We start from the raw sequence: 19,187 nt of genomic DNA, 5'->3' as shown, positions 1-19,187 counted from the left end.
GACTTCAGCTAAAAGCCTACAGGACCCCTAGATCAAGGTAAGAGCCAGACCACAGGCTGCTGCTGATGGTGTGTGTACCCCATGTGCAAGTGGATTAAAAAACAGCACACATTGTAGTAAACAATAGGTCTTTACTTGGCAACTGAATTAGCGGTACAGTCACTAACTTGGAACAGTTTAAAATACTTTGATAATGCTGGCTTAATTACTTAACAACACTGTCTCTGCCTGCCAGCCTTTGTAAGAAAAGAGTCTCTTAAACTATGGGGCGGCATCTGTCTTGGTTGGGGCTCTTGGCAGAGTGTCTGTCTTGGTTGGGGCTCTTGGCAGAGCGTCTGTCTTGGTTGAGGCTCTTGGCAGAGCGTCTGTCTTGGTTGAGGCTCTTGGCGGAGCGTCTGTCTTGGTTGAGGCTCTTGGCGGAGCGTCTGTCTTGGTTGAGGCTCTTGGCGGAGCGTCTGTCTTGGTTGAGGCTCTGGGCGGAGCGTCTGTCTTGGTTGAGGCTCTTGGCGGAGCGTCTGTCTTGGTTGAGGCTCTGGGCGGAGCGTCTGTCTTGGTTGAGGCTCTGGGCGGAGCGTCTGTCTTGGTTGAGGCTCTTGGCGGAGCGTCTGTCTTGGTTGAGGCTCTTGGCGGAGCGTCTGTCTTGGTTGAGGCTCTTGGCGGAGCGTCTGTCTTGGTTGAGGCTCTTGGCGGAGCGTCTGTCTTGGTTGAGGCTCTTGGCGGAGCGTCTGTCTTGGTTGAGGCTCTTGGCGGAGCGTCTGTCTTGGTTGAGGCTCTTGGCGGAGCGTCTGTCTTGGTTGAGGCTCTTGGCGGAGCGTCTGTCTTGGTTGAGGCTCTTGGCGGAGCGTCTGTCTTGGTTGAGGCTCTTGGCGGAGCGTCTGTCTTGGTTGAGGCTCTGGGCGGAGCGTCTGTCTTGGTTGAGGCTCTGGGCGGAGCGTCTGTCTTGGTTGAGGCTCTTGGCGGAGCGTCTGTCTTGGTTGAGGCTCTGGGCGGAGCGTCTGTCTTGGTTGAGGCTCTGGGCGGAGCGTCTGTCTTGGTTGAGGCTCTGGGCGGAGCGTCTGTCTTGGTTGAGGCTCTGGGCGGAGCGTCTGTCTTGGGTGGCCAGACCTATGCCTAGAAAGACAGAAATATCAATAAGTTTAATAATCAATATTAATAATGCTCGGCCGGTCTGTCCCGCGTAGGGCCTCTCGGCCGGTCTGTCCCGCGTAGGGCCTCTCGGCCGGTCTGTCCCGCGTAGGGCCTCTCGGCCGGTCTGTCCCGCGTAGGGCCTCTCGGCCGGTCTGTCCCGCGTAGGGCCTCTCGGCCGGTCTGTCCCGCGTAGGGCCTCTCGGCCGGTCTGTCCCGCGTAGGGCCTCTCGGCCGGTCTGTCCCGCGTAGGGCCTCTCGGCCGGTCTGTCCCGCGTAGGGCCTCTCGGCCGGTCTGTCCCGCGTAGGGCCTCTCGGCCGGTCTGTCCCGCGTAGGGCCTCTCGGCCGGTCTGTCCCGCGTAGGGCCTCTCGGCCGGTCTGTCCCGCGTAGGGCCTCTCGGCCGGTCTGTCCCGCGTAGGGCCTCTCGGCCGGTCTGTCCCGCGTAGGGCCTCTCGGCCGGTCTGTCCCGCGTAGGGCCTCTCGGCCGGTCTGTCCCGCGTAGGGCCTCTCGGCCGGTCTGTCCCGCGTAGGGCCTCTCGGCCGGTCTGTCCCGCGTAGGGCCTCTCGGCCGGTCTGTCCCGCGTAGGGCCTCTCGGCCGGTCTGTCCCGCGTAGGGCCTCTCGGCCGGTCTGTCCCGCGTAGGGCCTCTCGGCCGGTCTGTCCCGCGTAGGGCCTCTCGGCCGGTCTGTCCCGCGTAGGGCCTCTCGGCCGGTCTGTCCCGCGTAGGGCCTCTCGGCCGGTCTGTCCCGCGTAGGGCCTCTCGGCCGGTCTGTCCCGCGTAGGGCCTCTCGGCCGGTCTGTCCCGCGTAGGGCCTCTCGGCCGGTCTGTCCCGCGTAGGGCCTCTCGGCCGGTCTGTCCCGCGTAGGGCCTCTCGGCCGGTCTGTCCCGCGTAGGGCCTCTCGGCCGGTCTGTCCCGCGTAGGGCCTCTCGGCCGGTCTGTCCCGCGTAGGGCCTCTCGGCCGGTCTGTCCCGCGTAGGGCCTCTCGGCCGGTCTGTCCCGCGTAGGGCCTCTCGGCCGGTCTGTCCCGCGTAGGGCCTCTCGGCCGGTCTGTCCCGCGTAGGGCCTCTCGGCCGGTCTGTCCCGCGTAGGGCCTCTCGGCCGGTCTGTCCCGCGTAGGGCCTCTCGGCCGGTCTGTCCCGCGTAGGGCCTCTCGGCCGGTCTGTCCCGCGTAGGGCCTCTCGGCCGGTCTGTCCCGCGTAGGGCCTCTCGGCCGGTCTGTCCCGCGTAGGGCCTCTCGGCCGGTCTGTCCCGCGTAGGGCCTCTCGGCCGGTCTGTCCCGCGTAGGGCCTCTCGGCCGGTCTGTCCCGCGTAGGGCCTCTCGGCCGGTCTGTCCCGCGTAGGGCCTCTCGGCCGGTCTGTCCCGCGTAGGGCCTCTCGGCCGGTCTGTCCCGCGTAGGGCCTCTCGGCCGGTCTGTCCCGCGTAGGGCCTCTCGGCCGGTCTGTCCCGCGTAGGGCCTCTCGGCCGGTCTGTCCCGCGTAGGGCCTCTCGGCCGGTCTGTCCCGCGTAGGGCCTCTCGGCCGGTCTGTCCCGCGTAGGGCCTCTCGGCCGGTCTGTCCCGCGTAGGGCCTCTCGGCCGGTCTGTCCCGCGTAGGGCCTCTCGGCCGGTCTGTCCCGCGTAGGGCCTCTCGGCCGGTCTGTCCCGCGTAGGGCCTCTCGGCCGGTCTGTCCCGCGTAGGGCCTCTCGGCCGGTCTGTCCCGCGTAGGGCCTCTCGGCCGGTCTGTCCCGCGTAGGGCCTCTCGGCCGGTCTGTCCCGCGTAGGGCCTCTCGGCCGGTCTGTCCCGCGTAGGGCCTCTCGGCCGGTCTGTCCCGCGTAGGGCCTCTCGGCCGGTCTGTCCCGCGTAGGGCCTCTCGGCCGGTCTGTCCCGCGTAGGGCCTCTCGGCCGGTCTGTCCCGCGTAGGGCCTCTCGGCCGGTCTGTCCCGCGTAGGGCCTCTCGGCCGGTCTGTCCCGCGTAGGGCCTCTCGGCCGGTCTGTCCCGCGTAGGGCCTCTCGGCCGGTCTGTCCCGCGTAGGGCCTCTCGGCCGGTCTGTCCCGCGTAGGGCCTCTCGGCCGGTCTGTCCCGCGTAGGGCCTCTCGGCCGGTCTGTCCCGCGTAGGGCCTCTCGGCCGGTCTGTCCCGCGTAGGGCCTCTCGGCCGGTCTGTCCCGCGTAGGGCCTCTCGGCCGGTCTGTCCCGCGTAGGGCCTCTCGGCCGGTCTGTCCCGCGTAGGGCCTCTCGGCCGGTCTGTCCCGCGTAGGGCCTCTCGGCCGGTCTGTCCCGCGTAGGGCCTCTCGGCCGGTCTGTCCCGCGTAGGGCCTCTCGGCCGGTCTGTCCCGCGTAGGGCCTCTCGGCCGGTCTGTCCCGCGTAGGGCCTCTCGGCCGGTCCGTCCCGCGTAGGGCCTCTCGGCCGGTCCGTCCCGCGTAGGGCCTCTCGGCCGGTCCGCCCCGCGTAGGGCCTCTCGGCCGGTCCGCCCCGCGTAGGGCCTCTCGGCCGGTCCGCCCCGCGTAGGGCCTCTCGGCCGGTCCGCCCCGCGTAGGGCCTCTCGGCCGGTCCGCCCCGCGTAGGGCCTCTCGGCCGGTCCGCCCCGCGTAGGGCCTCTCGGCCGGTCCGCCCCGCGTAGGGCCTCTCCTGTCAGCTGCAGTAGTGGAACCTTGTTGGCACTATGTAGGTATGTACAATATATGAACAATGTGCAATAGTGGAATGAAGTATTCTCTGTATTGCTGTGATCCTTTCTACTATGTCACACCAATTATAATTATTTATTGTTTAGATATACGTATGTGAGAGGTTTTTAACTTTTCAATACATTTTATTTTAAAACCGCTATTAAACTTTTTTTTAGTCCCATTAGGGGGCTTGAACATGCGATTGCTGACAGAATACACTGCAATACTTCTATATTGTACCTTGTCACTGCTGAGACTTAAGGCCCATTTACACGGGACTAATGTCTGGTAAACGATGTCCGACTGCACAGGAACGAGTATAGCTGGCTCTCTGGCAAAGTGACCAGCAGGGGGTCGGGACGGCTGGAGGAGATTTTTATCCTAGTTCTACACTTCTCTTCTCCATTCACTTAACACAGTGGCCGTTCAGTACTGAACTGCTGCTGTTCACACTGAAAGAGCATCGTTCAGCGATGAACATTGAGTGTAAACAGCAGCTGTTCAGTGCTGAATGGTTGCGGTGTTAAGTCAATGGAGAGGGGCGGGGGAGAGCAAGGAGAGAAATCTCCTCCTGCCGCCCCGCTACGAGCCAACGATACTTGTTCCTGTGCAGCAAAAGGCCTTAATACACACCAGTCTCAGGATCATTGACTAGGCCTTCGGTTGCCATAGTAACCCATAGGCACCTTACGGTCGTGTTGGTGGAGAGGGTTGCAGGGATTCGCTTGAACAGCTTAGATGCGACATTCAGCATCGAGTGTGAAATATAAGTTAAGCAGCTGGCATCTGATCCCCGAAGATGAAGGTGAATGTCTGCTATTTAACACATTTGGCACCCTCCGTGCTTGGAGCTGGCTTGGACGACCCCCCAACTGTCACCTTATACGCCGGCAATACAGTGGAGCAAAGAATAAAAATCATTACTTACTTCTTCTGACGTTCTGCGGCGCTCCTGCAGGCTGTCACTCCCTCCTTTGGTTCTGCGGTGCTCCTGCAGGCTGTTGCTCCCTCCTGGTTCCCGGCAGAGCATTGATTTCTCTATGAAGGGCTTTAAATCCCCGCCTCCAGAAACACACGTGCCTTCAGCCAATCACAGCCAATGACAATGATGTCATTGGATGGCTGTGATTGGCTGTGTTTCTGGAGGTGGGGATTTCAAGCCCTGCATCCAGAAAGCAATGCTCTGCCGTGGACCAGGAGGGAGCGACAGCCTGCAGGAGCGGCGCAGAACGTCAGAAGAAGTGAATAATGATTTTTATTCTTTGCTCCACTGTATTCCCGGCGTATAAGGTGACAGTTGGGGGGTTGTCTTATACGCCCCGTCGCCTTATACGCCGGTATATACAGTATATATTTTTATTGTAACACATTTCTGGATGAATTTCAGGGAAGGGCTTATATATTTAAGCCCTTCCCGACAATTCATCCTGCGATCGCCAGCAGCCCATTGCTTTCAGTGGAACCTGCTGTATTGCTGGCTCCAGTGAATTCAATGCGCAAACATCGTTCTTCTCTGCCACAGCTGTTACAGCTATGGCAGAGGAGAACGATCTTTACGCTGACAGTGCGGGGGGGGGGGGGGGGCCACTCTTGCCGCTATTGTGGCTTAATAGTGGGACCTGGGAACTTGAGATGCAGCCCAACATGTAGCCCCTCGCCTGCCCTATCCGTTGCTGTGTCGTTCCCATCACTTTCTTGAATTGCCCAGATTTTCACAAACGAAAACCTTAGCGAGCATCGGCGATATACAAAAATGCTCGGGTCGCCCATTGACTTCAATGGGGTTCGTTACTCGAAACGAACCCTCGAGCATTGCGAAAATTTCGTCCCGAGTAACGAGCACCCGAGCATTTTGGTGCTCGCTCATCTCTACTCAGGACCCCTATTCTGGCGATCAATGGGGGACCCAACAGTAGGACCCCCAATGATCTATCAGTTTTAAAAACAGTTTAACAAATTCGAAAACCCCTTTTTTCACATTTCAATGGCTATTCAGTGTGTCTGTGTATACAGTACATATATTATTGTTTCTGTATTTAATAGTCACACAAATATACAACATGTAGAATAATTGTCCAAATCCTCCTGGAGCACTAGAGTGCGTCACACGGGGCAAAAAATTAATTTTGTTGTGGACTTTCTCCATGGTAACTTAGCAGCATTTACAATATAGGCCATGTGGATGTTTAATAAATCTCACCCACATAGTGCAGAAAGGAACACGCTGTAGACTATAAATCGGCAGCAAGTTATCTATGTGCTGCAGATTTCACCTTTTTGAATCCAAAGGTGAAATCTGCAGAAAGTTCACACCAAAATTCAAGACAAAATCCGCACCATTAAACTCTGATTTAAATGACTGCTAATCTTTGTATGATTTGGTTGCTTACGATTCCAGGTGACCCCCCTCGCTCACGCTCCTGGAGGCTGATGCTGCGGCCGGCTCTGGCTTTCCCTCTGACAGCTGCAGATCACTGGTCCCATCAGGTATTAATCCAATAATGTCTGTTCCTTCTGTCCTCCCATCCAACATATTTGGCCCCTAGATGGGTCTCCGCTGCGCTTTGTCTGCCTGGACTTTGCTACAGGATAGATCTCCTTGGACTCTCTGAAGGACTTGCTGTTGCCTCTTCTTTCTTCTCCGTCTGCCACTGTCACCATTTCACCTCTTCTGGTTTCTCCAGCTGTTCCTGGCAAAATCAAATGCAGTTAACTTGTTATTAGCAACACCAACAGTTCTCATCTAGCTTCAAGATGGCGCCTGACTGACCAACTGCCACTTTGCTCTGGAAGCTCCGCCCACTTGAGACTCCGCCCACTTCACTGCACTATTCAGAGGATAACTGTTATATCTTGTCTCACAAGAACTAAATTAAAGGGGCCATATCGCTACAATACTAATAAAAAAAAATATAGAAACGTAAATGATAATCCAAAGGCTCACGCATTTTTCAAAATAAGACATGCAGCAATTTTTTACTTTTGTAAAAAATACAAAACACTGCACGTTTGAAAACACCAATGCAAATCAATGGTGTTATATGTTTGTATTATGTCCGTAAAATATATGGACTGAAAATACACCTGTGTGAATGAGGTTATAAGTTGGGTTCACACATTCTGGTAAAAAAAACTTAACTGTGCAAATTCAGAAATGAAAGTTTACATTAATGAATGGTGCTTTTTTTGCCGGACAATACTGAAGGCAGAAAAAATAGCACCCAGTCGAAGTGTTCGTGAATTTATAGGCTGTTGGGGGAAGGACCAGCGCATTTAGCGCTTATTGTAGATACAGTGCCATGAGCTCTAGACCTGATAGAAATGTTCATTTCAGCAGCTTGTCTTATTTGTTGCCGTTTTCTACTTTTGACTTCATCCAATGAAATACTATGTAGGTATGTACAATGTATGAACAACCTGCAACACTGATATTAAGTATTCTCCTACTGGATCCTTTCTACTGTGTCACACCAATTGTAATTATTGTTTAGATATATATGAGAGGTTTTTAGCTTTTGAATATATTTTATTTTAATAACTTAAACTTTTTTTAGTCCTATTAGGGAACTTGAACATGCTATTGCTGACAGAATACACTGTGATAGTTCTATATTTCACTTGTTGAGACTTAACCTCAATACACACCAAGCCTGGGATCCTTCATTGGGCCTTGGGTTGCCATAGTAACCCATAGGCACCCTATAAACATGTTGCGGGGAGGGATTTCCTCGAACGTCTTAGATGGCACATTCAGCATTGAGTGTGAAATTTCAGTTAAGCAGCTGGCCTCTGATAAAGATGAAGGTGGATGTCTGCTATTTAACACATTCGGCACCCTTTGTGCTTGGAGTGGGCTCAGCTCCAATGCACATACAGTACAACCAATATCTATGAAAAAGTCCCAATGATCCCAAATCTTATTACTACAGTCATTGAAGAATAACCAGAACTACCTAAGAATGGTAGTCCTGAAGTTTGCAGGATGAATTGGGGGGTGGCCGTACATGCATGCTGTTGCTCCATTTATTGCAGTAGGACTGACAGAGGTGGCCATTTGAATGTCTTTAAGCCGCAACTTCATTTATTTGGGGAACCTCAGGACCCTTATTCTGGCGATCAATGGGGGTCATAGCAGTAGGGCCCCCACTGATCTATCTGTTTTAAAAACATTTTACCCAATCAGAAAACCCCTTTTAACTCTATTCTTTCACATCTCAATGGCTATTCAGTGTGTGTGTATATACGATACATATATTATGTATATAATAGTTACACAAATCTACTGCATGTACAATAATTGTCCGAATCCTCCTACAGCATTAGGGTGCGTCACACGGGGCTAAAATGACTTTCGGTGTGGACTTTCTGCATGGTAAATCAGCAGCATTTCCAATATAAGCTATGTGGAGGAGAGTTTTACCAATCTCACCCACATAGTGCAGAAAGGGATACGCTGTAGACTTTATATTAGCAGCATGTTAACTATGGGCTGCAGATTTCACCTTTTGAATCCAAGGGTGAAATTTGCAGAGTTCACACCAAAATTCAAGACAAAAATCCGCACTATTAAACTCTTATTTTAAATGACTGCTCATCTTTGTGTTACTTGGTTGCTTACAATTCCAGGTGACCCCTTGCTGGCGCTCCTTGAGGCTGACGCTGCGGCCGGCTCTGGCTTCCGCTCTGACAGCTGCAGATCACTGGTCCAATCAGGTAATAATCCAATAATTTCTGTTCCTTCTGTACTCTAATCCAACGTATTTGGCCCCTAGATGGGTCTCCGCTGCTCTTTGTCTGCCTGGACTTTGCTACAGAATAGATTTCCTTATACTCTCTGAAGGACTTGCTGTTGCCTCTTCTTTCTTCTCCATCTGCACTGTCACCATTTCTACTCTTCTGGCTTATTCAGCTTTTCCTGGCAAAATCCAATCCAGTTGGGTTAGCTTCTTGTCAGCAACAGCAACAGTTCTCATCTGGCTTCAAGATGGCGCCTGACTGACCAACTGCCACTTTGCTCCTACAAGCTCTGCCCACTTCAGTGTACTTGCCAGAGGATAACTGTTATGTCTTGTCTCACAAGAACTAAATTAAAGGGCCCATATCACCCCATTACAATAATAAAAAAATATAGAGGGAGAAATGTAAATGATGATAATCCAAGGACTCTAGATAGATTGGCCTCACATAGCACATTTTTCATGTGTTTTATGTGTATGATTTATGATGATTATCACTGGTTGTACGGCGCACATATTTTATAAAAAGCATGTTTTAAATCTGTTTTTTCCGATCTTTTTTTCCTTACATTTCATAAATTAAAAACTCCACACAGTGAGATCTCAGTTTTAGGGCTCATCCACCCATGTGCATTTTTCCCTCATGGCATACAAAACGCCCAACTGATGTCACCTCTTCTTCATATTGTCTTTTGGTGTAAACGCAGTGAATACGCATGTAACAGCTGTAGCATAGTGGTTTTTTTTTTTACAATTCTATAGATTTCAATGTGCAATTTCAGTCTGTAAATATGAAACAAAATAAGGCCCAATGTCCATGGGCAGATCTGATTTGCGGGTCACCCACACGGAAGAGCCGCAAATAAAGCTGCCCATAGGGAAACATGCGTGACCGCATATGAATTAAAGCATGCAGATTTGATTTGCAGACCCTTTGGTCCAGAAAACAAATTGTAGCATGCTCCATTTTAGTGCGGTTCCCGCACAGACGGCTTCCGTTGCAGTCTATGGAAGTAGTCCCATCCGCGGCTCAGCCGCAATTGCAGGAGTTTAAAAAAAAACAAACTGTATTGCGCACGTGTGGTGGCGCATCAGCCGGTGTTTCCGCAATACATCCGCAGTGAAGAAAATAGAAGACCCAGACAGGTACACAGAAGACCTGGACAGGTAAGCAGGGTCCTCGGCTGCGGGCAGAGTTGGATTTTATTGCAGGCTCCCGCATGCGGAATCCGATCCGCCCGTACACATGAGGCCTAAGACATGCCACAATTTTTTTTTTTTTACTTGTGTAAAAAAAAAAAACACTGCACGTTTGACTACACCAATGCAAATCAATAATGTTATTTCTATTATGTCCATAAAATATACAGACTGAAAATACACCCGTGTGAATGAGGTTTTATGCCGGGTTCACACATACTGGTAAAAAAAAACTTACATGCAGTTCTTTGTGGGTTTCAATTAATATTTAATGACTGTGTGATTTTGTAAATAAATTACTGTAATATCGGGGTGGGGGGAGGCTAACCACCAACATGGAGAAGCATCTCTGTGCTTCTGGGATTGGCTGACCATATCTCGCACTGCGGTCCTGTCTGCGGCCTAGCCACACGTCAGCTAAATGACTCTTTACTAGAGATGAGCGAACGTACTCGTCCGAGCTTGATACTCGTTCGAGCATTAGCCTGTTCGAGATGCTCGTTACTCGTGACGAGTACTACGCGACATTCGAGTTACTTTCACTTTCATCTCTGAGACGTTAGCGCACTTTTCTGGCCAATAGAAAGACAGGGAAGGCATTACAACTTCCCCCTGCCACGTTCAAGCCCTATACCACCCCCCTGCAGTGAGTGGCTGGCGAGATCAGGTGTCACCCGAGTATATAAATCGGCCCCTCTCGCAGCTCGCCACAGATTTGTTCTGACATAGAGGAGGGAAAGTGCTGTTGGTGCTGGAGCTGCTATAGGGAGAGTGTTAGGAGTATTTTAGGCCTCAAGAACCCCAACGGTCCTTCTTAGGACCACATCTAACCGTGTGCAGTACTGTGGAGGCTGCTTTTTGCAGTGTTGCACATTTTTTTTTTTTTGTATATCGGCCGTGCAGAGCATTGCGCCCTGCAGTAATTATTCATACTCCAGGGCCAGAAGTGGTGGTTAGGCAGGGACAGAAGACATATATTGTGAGGCAGGGACAGAACACATATATTGTGAGGCAGGGACAGAAGACATATTTATTGAATATAGGCAGTGGGCCTTAGCAAAAACATTTGTGGAAAAAAATCTATTTGGGCTGCCTGTGACTGTCCTCAGTGTACTGGGTCTCTGCTGGGGGTAGTTGTCCTCCTAATTCATACGCAGCCAGCTAAGTGTTACAGCAGGCTTGCGCAAAATTATTTCCTGGCGTTCCATAAGCGAAGTCAGCCTCCAACCACAGGCCAATAAGCGGCACATTTAATTACAGCGTTCTGTTTCTGCACTACTGGTAATACACCATGCTGAGGGGTAGGGGTAGGCCTAGAGGACGTGGACGCGGGCGAGGACGCGGAGGCCCAAGTCAGGGTGTGGGCACAGGCCGAGCCAGTGCGGTGGCCAGGAGTAGAGGCAGGGCCAGACCGAATAATCCACCAACTGTTTCCCAAAGCGCCCCCTCGCGCCATGCCACCCTGCAGAGGTCATGGTGCTCTACGGTGTGGCAGTTTTTCACAGAGACGCCTGACGACCGACGAACAGTGGTGTGCAACCTTTGTCGCGCCAAGATCAGCTGGGGAGCCACCACCACCAGCATGTGCAGGCATATGATGGCCAAGCACCCCACAAGGTGGGACGAAGGCCGTTCACCGCCTCTGGTTTGCACCACTGCCTCTCCCCCTGTGCCCCAACCTGCCCCTGAGATCCAACCCCCCTCTGAGGACACAGGCACTACCGTCTCCTGGCCTGCACCCACACCCTCACCTTCGCTGTCCTCGGCCCCATCCAGCAATGTCTCTCAGCGCAGCGTCCAGACGTCGCTAGCGCCACTGTTTGAGCGTGAGCGCAAGTACGCCGCCACGCACCCGCACACTCAAGCGTTAAACGTGCACATTGCCAAATTGATCAGCCTGGAGATGCTGCCGTATAGGCTTGTGGAAACAGAGGCTTTCAAAAGCATGATGGCGGCGGCGGCCCCGCGCTACTCGGTTCCCAGTTGCCACTACTTTTCCCGATGTGCCGTCCCAGCCCTGCACGACCACGTCTCCCGCAACATTGTACGCGCCCTCACCAACGCGGTTACTGCCAAGGTCCACTTAACAACAGACACGTGGACAAACACAGGTGGGCAGGGCCACTATATCTCCCTGACGGCACATTGGGTGAATTTAGTGGAGGCTGGGACAGAGTCAGAGCCTGGGACCGCTCACGTCCTACCCACCCCCCGAATTGCGTGCCCCAGCTCGGTGGTGGTATCTGCGGCGGTGTATGCTTCCTCCACTAAACCACCCTCCTCCTACGCAACCTCTGTCTCGCAATCAAGATGTGTCAGCAGCAGCAGGACGTCGCCAGCAGTCGGTGTCGCGCGGCACGGCAGCACAGCGGTGGGCAAGCGTCAGCAAGCCGTGCTGAAACTACTCAGCATAGGAGAGAAGAGGCACACGGCCCACGAACTGCTGCAGGGTCTGACAGAGCAGACCGACCGCTGGCTTGCGCCGCTGAGCCTCCAACCGGGCCTGGTCGTGTGTGACAACGGCCGTAATCTGGTGGAGGCTCTGCAGCTCGGCAGCCTCACGCACGTGCCATGCCTGGCCCATGTCTTTAATTTGGTGGTTCAGCGCTTTCTGAAAAGCTACCCACACTTGTCATACCTGCTCGGAAAGGTGCACCGGGTCAGCGCACATTTCCGCAACTCCAAGACGGACGCTGCCACCCTGCGGACCCTGCAACATCGGTTTAATCTGCCAGTGCACCGATTGCTGTGCGACGTGCCCACACGGTGGAACTCTACGCTCCACATGTTGGCAAGGCTCTATGAGCAACGTAGAGCTATTGTGGAATACCAACTCCAACATGGGCGGTGTAGTGGGAGTCAGCCTCCTCAATTCTTTACAGAAGAGTGGGCCTGGTTGGCAGACATCTGCCAGGTCCTTGGAAACTTTGAGGAGTCTACCCAGATGCTGAGCTGGGATGCTGCAATCATTAGCGTCACCATTCCTCTGCTATGCCTCTTGAGAAGTTCCCTGCAAAGCATAAAGGCAGACGCTTTGCACTCGGAAACGGAGGCGGGGGAAGACAGTATGTCGCTGGATAGTCAGAGCACCCTCATGTCTATATCTCAGCGCGTTGAGGAGGAGGAGGGGGAGGAGCATGAGGAGGAGGGGGAAGAGACAGCTTGGCCCACTGCTGTGGGTACACATGCTGCTTTCCTGTCATCCTTTCAGCGTGTATGGCCAGAGGAGGAGGAGGATCCTGAAATTAATCTTCCTAGTGAGGACAGCCATGTGTTGCGTACAGGTACCTTGGCACACATGGCTGACTTCATGTTAGGATGCCTTTCCCGTGACCCTCGCGTTACATGCATTCTGGCCACTACGGATTACTGGGTGTACACACTGCTTGACCCACGGTATAAGGAGAACCTTTCCACTCTCATTCCCGAAGAGGAAAGGGGTTCGAGAATGATGCTATACCACAGGGCGCTGGTGGACAAACTGATGGTAAAATTCCCATCCGACAACGCTAGTGGCCGAAGGCGCAGTTCCGAGGGCCAGGTAGCAGGGGAGGCGCAGAGATCAGGCAGCATGTACAGCGCAGGCAGGGGACCATTATCCAAGGCCTTTGCCAGCTTTCTGGCTCCCCAGCAAGACTGTGTCACCGGTCCCCAGTCAAGGCTGAGTTGGCAGGAGCACTGTAAAAGGATGGTGAGGGAGTACGTAGCCGATCGCACGACCGTCCTCGGTGACGCCTCTGCCCCCTACAACTACTGGGTGTTGAAGCTGGACATGTGGCCTGAACTCACGCTGTATGCCCTGGAGGTGCTTGCTTGTCCTGCAACTAGCGTCTTGTCAGAGAGTGTGTTTAGTGCGGCTGGGGGAATCATCACGGATAAGCGTACCCACCTGTCAACCGACAGTACCGACAGGCTTACACTCATCAAGATGAACAAAGCCTGGATTTCCCCAGACTTCTCTTCTTCACCAGCGGACAGCAGCGATACCTAAGCAATACGTAGGCTGCACCCGCGGATGGAAGCATCGTTCTCTATCACCATCAAAAACGGGGACCTTTTTGCTTCATCAATCTGTGTATAATATTCCTCCTCCTCCTCCTGCTCCTCCTCCTGAAACCTCACATAATCACGCTGAACGGGCAATTTTTCTTAGGCCCACAAGGCTCAGTCATATAATTTTTGTAAACAATTTTTATACGTTTCAATGCTCATTAAAGCGTTGAAACTTTCACCTGAACCAATTTTTATTTTAACTGGGCTGCCTCCAGGCCTAGTTATAAATTAAGCCACAGTAACCAAAGCAATTAATGGGTTTCACCTGCCCTCTTGGTTGGGCATGGGCAATTTTTCTGAGGTACATTAGTACTGTTGGTACACCAATTTTTGGGGGCCCTCGCCTACAGTGTAATCAAATTAATTTTTAGCCCACCTGCATTAAAGCTGACATTACATCAGCTGTGCTGGGCACTGCAATGGGATATATTTATGTACCGCCGGTGGCTTCCTGGTACCCACCCATGCTGTCGGTCCACACGGAGTTGTAACTGCATGTGTCCACTTCTAAAGAACCCCAGTCTGACTGGGGTATGCAGTGTGGGCCGGAGCCCACCTGCATTAAGCACGACATTACATCAGCTGTGATGGGCACTGCAATGGGATATATTTATGTACCGCCGGTGGGTTCCAGGGAGCCACCCATGCTGTGGGTCCACAGGGAGTTGTAACTGCATGTGTCCACTTCTAAAGAACCCCAGTCTGACTGGGGCATGCAGTGTGGGCCGAAGCCCACCTGCATTAAGCACGACATTACCTCAGCTGTGATGGGCAATGCAATGGGATATATTTATGTACCGCCGGTGGCTTCCTGGCACCCACCCATGCTGTCGGTCCACACGGAGTTGTAACTGCATGTGTCCACTTCTAAAGAACCCCAGTCTGACTGGGGTATGCAGTGTGGGCCGAAGCCCACCTGCATTAAGCACGACATTACCTCAGCTGTGATGGGCACTGCAATGGGATATATTTATGTACCGCCGGTGGGTTCCAGGGAGCCACCCATGCTGTGGGTGCACACGGAATTCCCATTGCGGAGTTGTACCTGCCTGTGACTATTTATAAAAAAACGCAGTCTGACTGGGGCATGCAGACACCTTGACAGAATGAATAGTGTGTGGCACATAGGTTCCCCATTGCTATGCCCACGTGTGCAGCTCCAGATGGAGGTGGCACAGGATTGGATTTCTCATTGCTTCTGTACAGCATTGTGGGCTATCGCCCCGCCCCTTTTAAAGAGGGTCGCTGCCTAGCCGTGCCAACCCTCTGCAGTGTGTGCCTGCGGTTCCTCCTCATGGCAGACGCACTTATAAATAGACATGAGTGTGGCGTGGCATGAGGGCAGCTGAAGGCTGGGCAGGGACAGTTTGGTGTGCGCTGTGGACACTGGGTCGTGCGGGGGGGGGGTTGGTCAGCATGTAACCCAGTAGAAGTGGCAGCGGAGTGTCATGCAGGCAGTGATTGTGCTTTGTTGGAGGTAGTGTGGTGCTTAGCTAAGGTATGCATTGCTAATGAGGGCTTTTCAGAAGTAAAAGTTGTTGGGAGGGGGGGGGTCCACTCTTGCCGGTATTGTGGCTTAATAGTGGGACCTGGGAACTTGAGATGCAGCCCAACATGTAGCCCCTCGCCTGCCCTATCCGTTGCTGTGTCGTTCCCATCACATTCTTGAATTGCCTCGATTTTCACAAATGAAAACCTTAGCGAGCATCGGCGATATACAAAAATGCTCGGGTCGCCCATTGACTTCAATGGGGTTCGTTACTCGAAACGAACCCTCGAGCATCGCGATAATTTCGTCCCGAGTAACGAGCACCCGAGCATTTTGGTGCTCGCTCATCTCTACTCTTTACAAACTTTTGGGTTCCCAACAATGCTTATGCATGGCAGGCCCTTATTAATGCTTCAGTACAGACCATTTCTGACAACAATTATCAGCAAATACCATGCGGCAGGGTCATGGTGTGGGCCAAGCCTTCCCGCCATTTCATGCGCCACAGGTCAGGCATAAAGCCTAACCCTTTGCAATCCAATTTTGGATTCAGGGTTTCCTAGGGGGTTTTCTCTTTCCCCCATTATACAATGGCGCCATCTGCAGGCTAGAGCCAGTACTGTGGGACATGCTGAAGAGGCCCCCCGACAACAGAGTAGCCAGTAATATACAATAAGAATACCTTGCTGGATGTCTTCTGACATCAGAGCTGTACAGCCTTCAATCAGAATGTCTTGGGACGTCAGACAGTGGATTGGAAAGGGTTAAGCATTCCCCACCCTGGAAGAACTTAACCTACCTCAAAAATGTCAGCAGTAGCAACTAATTAGACTTTTGTAGGCCATTGATCTCCCTTTTGTGGGCTGAATAAAAAAGTTGAACTGTCAAGCAAACAAATGATCCAACTCCTGCAGCTTCTCAGGCTTCCCGCAGCCAGTGCTCCCCGGCTACCGGTTCCCAGCGCCCTGGTCAGGTGTGGAGTCATCAGTTGATGCTGGTCATGTGAGACCACTACAGACCACTGGGAAATGGAAGCCTGCGAGCGCTGAAAGCGTGAAGCTTACGGAGGAGGTGAGGGGAGTACCACCTAGTATAAAATCAGTGGCAAATACATGGCTGATACAGAATGCTGCAGAATTTGCCGTGGAAATTTCAGCTACAGACATTTTGCAGCATTTCCACCACGTGTAAATCTACCCCAAGTCAGCTTTGAGGTATGCTGCCACATGTAGAGTGGCTCTAGTAGTAATAATGACCCCTACAGTGGCACCAGTAGTAATAGTGTCCCCCACAGTAGCCCCAGGAGTAATAGCGACCCCCACGGTGGCCCCAGAAATAATAATGAGCCCCCCACAGGGTCCCCCCACAATGGCCCCAGTAGTAATAGTGACGGCCATGCTGGCCCCAGGAGTAATAGTGACCCCCCACAGGGTCCCCAGTAGTAATAGTGACCCCCCCCACAGTGGCACCAGTAGAAATAGTGCCCCCCCACAGTGGCCCCAGTAGTAATAGTGACCCCTCCCCCATAGTGGCCCCAGTAGTAATAGTGATCTCCCCACAGTGACCCCAGTAGTAATAGTGACCCCCACGGTAGCCCTTAGTAGTAATAGTGACCCCCCACAGTGGCCCTAAGAGTAATAGTGACCACCCCCAGTGGCCCCAGTAGTAATAATGACCCCCATTGACCCCCATAGTAATAGTGACCCCCCCAACAGTGGATCCATTAGTAATAGTGACCCCCGCACAGTGGCCCCAGTAGTAATAGTGACCCCCCCTCACAGTGGCCCCAGTAGTAATAGTGACCCCCACGGTAGCCCCAGTAGTAATAGTGACCCCCACGGTAGCCCCAGTAGTAATAGTGACCCCCTACAGGTGCCCAAGTAGTAATAGTGACCCCCTACAGGTGCCCCAGTAGTAATAGTGACCCCCTACAGATGCCCCAGTAGTAATAGTGACCCCCTACAGATGCCCCAGTAGTAATAGTGACCCCCTACAGGTGCCCCAGTAGTAATAGTGACCCCCTACAGGTACCCCAGTAGTAATTGTGACCCCCCCCTACAGGTGCCCCAGTAGTAGTAGTGACCCCCTATAGGTGACACAGTAGTAATAGTGATCCCCTACAGTTGCTCTAGTAGTAATAGTGACCCCCTACAGTTGCTCCAGTAGTAATAGCGACCCCCTATAGGTACCACAGTAGTAATAGTGATCCCCTACAGTTGCTCTAGTAGTAATAGTGACCCCCTACAGTTCCTCCAGTAGTAATAGTGACCCCCTATAGTTGCCTCAGTAGTAATACTGACCCCCATAGTGGCCTCAATAGTAATATCACTACTACTGGGGCTGATACAGGGGACACTATTACTAATACTGTCCCCTATATCGACTAATAGAGTCCCTCATATACTCACCTTCTGCTTGGTCTTCAGGGTGCCGCTGCTCCTCTTCTCGACGCTGCTGTGGGCGCAAGTATGTCTGCCTGCAGCAGCGCATCCTCCCTTCTCCTCTCCTTTTGCGGAACCAAAGGGGAGAGGTCAGGGGAGGAGGGGTGACAAAGATCCTGGATGCACATATTGCCGTCAGTGTGTGCATCCAACGCGGTGCAGCATAGTGATTACCAGACGGGGAGCTGTGGCACCCTCGCTGTGGTAATCACTTCAATGGTGCCCCGATGTCACAAAAGTGAGACAAAAATAGGACAAATGTCCTGAAAACTGGACAAATGTGTGTGTCCCGGTCCAGGGAGAAAGCTGGATACAGGGTCCCAAAGCGGGACTGTCCAGCCTAAATTGGGACATCTGGTCACCTTACCTTAATGGCCAATTATTGTAAGTTTAGAGTACTTGGTGCTGGGCTTTAATCTCGCCTGATGGTTATAATAAGGCACAGGATTAATCCTTTTGCAAGCTGGAAGCCATAGGCAATATAATGCATATGGAAGAACTAGTCGCAAACGGCGATAACATATACTATAGATTTTATGCTACTTGGCCTTTTGTTTTGTTTGGATTTTGTTTCGTTCCTCCCCACGACTAAACAATTGGCTCCTTAATGGTGTTGTACCTTCATAATTTTATGACCTTGCCAGCCCATATGATTCAAGTTAAATAATCACAGGGGCCCTTCCGCTGTTGCACATGATGCAATTATTTGCATTCCTCTTTTCTCCTTCCTTCCCCTCTCTAATCTTACCCATACTACTTTTGTTTCCTAATCTTCTTGTCTTCTATCTCTTTAAAAAAGTTGATGTCCTTTACCAGTTGTGGAGCATAAGAATGTTTCTTTGGTTATGTAAAGTAAAGTTATAATGGCTACTCATACTGTATACAGATGCAATATATTTCAGGAGGTTTACTGTAAATTGCATTTTCACAATAATTGTTGTTTTTAACATGTAGTTTCCAAATAAAATACCTTTGAACCATAAGGCTGGGTTCACACAGCGCAGCAAAAACCGTGAGATTTCCGCCGGGAGAACCGCCGCGGGTTTTCCGCGGCTTTGAAGTGGCCCGGCCGCTCGCTCTTCCGCTGCGGCCGGCGCTCCCATAGAGGAGAGCGCGGCCGCAACGGAAAGAAAAAATAAATAGACATGCTGCATATTCTAAAGCTGCGGCTGCGGTCGCCGCAGACACGGTTCCTGCCTGACTCACCGCAGCAGATTGGCCGTCCCGTGTGGATGAGATTTCTGAGAAATCTCGTCCACATGGCTGGCTAATTCCGAGATTAGCGGCCGCAGGCGGATTTGCCGCGGCGAAATTCTGTGCAAAATTTCCGCGGCAAATCCGCCCTGTGTGAACCCAGCCTAAAGCTTCTGCAATGTAGCAGGAGCAGAACGAGTCCTCAGCTGATAGTCACAGCTGAAGACCTGGAGGAGAAGGCATAAGCAGTTTGTAACCACTTCAGCCTTTTCTCTTGCAGACTACGTAGCGCTCAT

The 19,187-nt window shown here is 52.5% G+C and overlaps 1 protein-coding gene across 1 annotated transcript; it reads right to left on the bottom strand.

The window, feature by feature from the left end:
- Nucleotides 1-256: 256 nt before the first annotated feature.
- LOC136632103 (eukaryotic translation initiation factor 3 subunit A-like) lies at nucleotides 257-17,746 on the bottom strand. Its single transcript, XM_066606768.1, has 2 exons — nucleotides 17,665-17,746; nucleotides 257-1,110 (listed from the first exon to the last, which is right to left on the bottom strand). The coding sequence occupies exons 1-2, from the start codon at nucleotides 17,744-17,746 to the stop codon at nucleotides 257-259; spliced, it is 936 nt and encodes a 311-aa protein (XP_066462865.1).
- Nucleotides 17,747-19,187: the final 1,441 nt, after the last annotated feature.

Source organism: Eleutherodactylus coqui, chromosome 1 (assembly GCF_035609145.1).
Source record: "Eleutherodactylus coqui strain aEleCoq1 chromosome 1, aEleCoq1.hap1, whole genome shotgun sequence".
NCBI lineage: Eukaryota > Metazoa > Chordata > Amphibia > Anura > Eleutherodactylidae > Eleutherodactylus > Eleutherodactylus coqui.
This window is presented reverse-complemented; position numbering and strand designations above follow the sequence as displayed.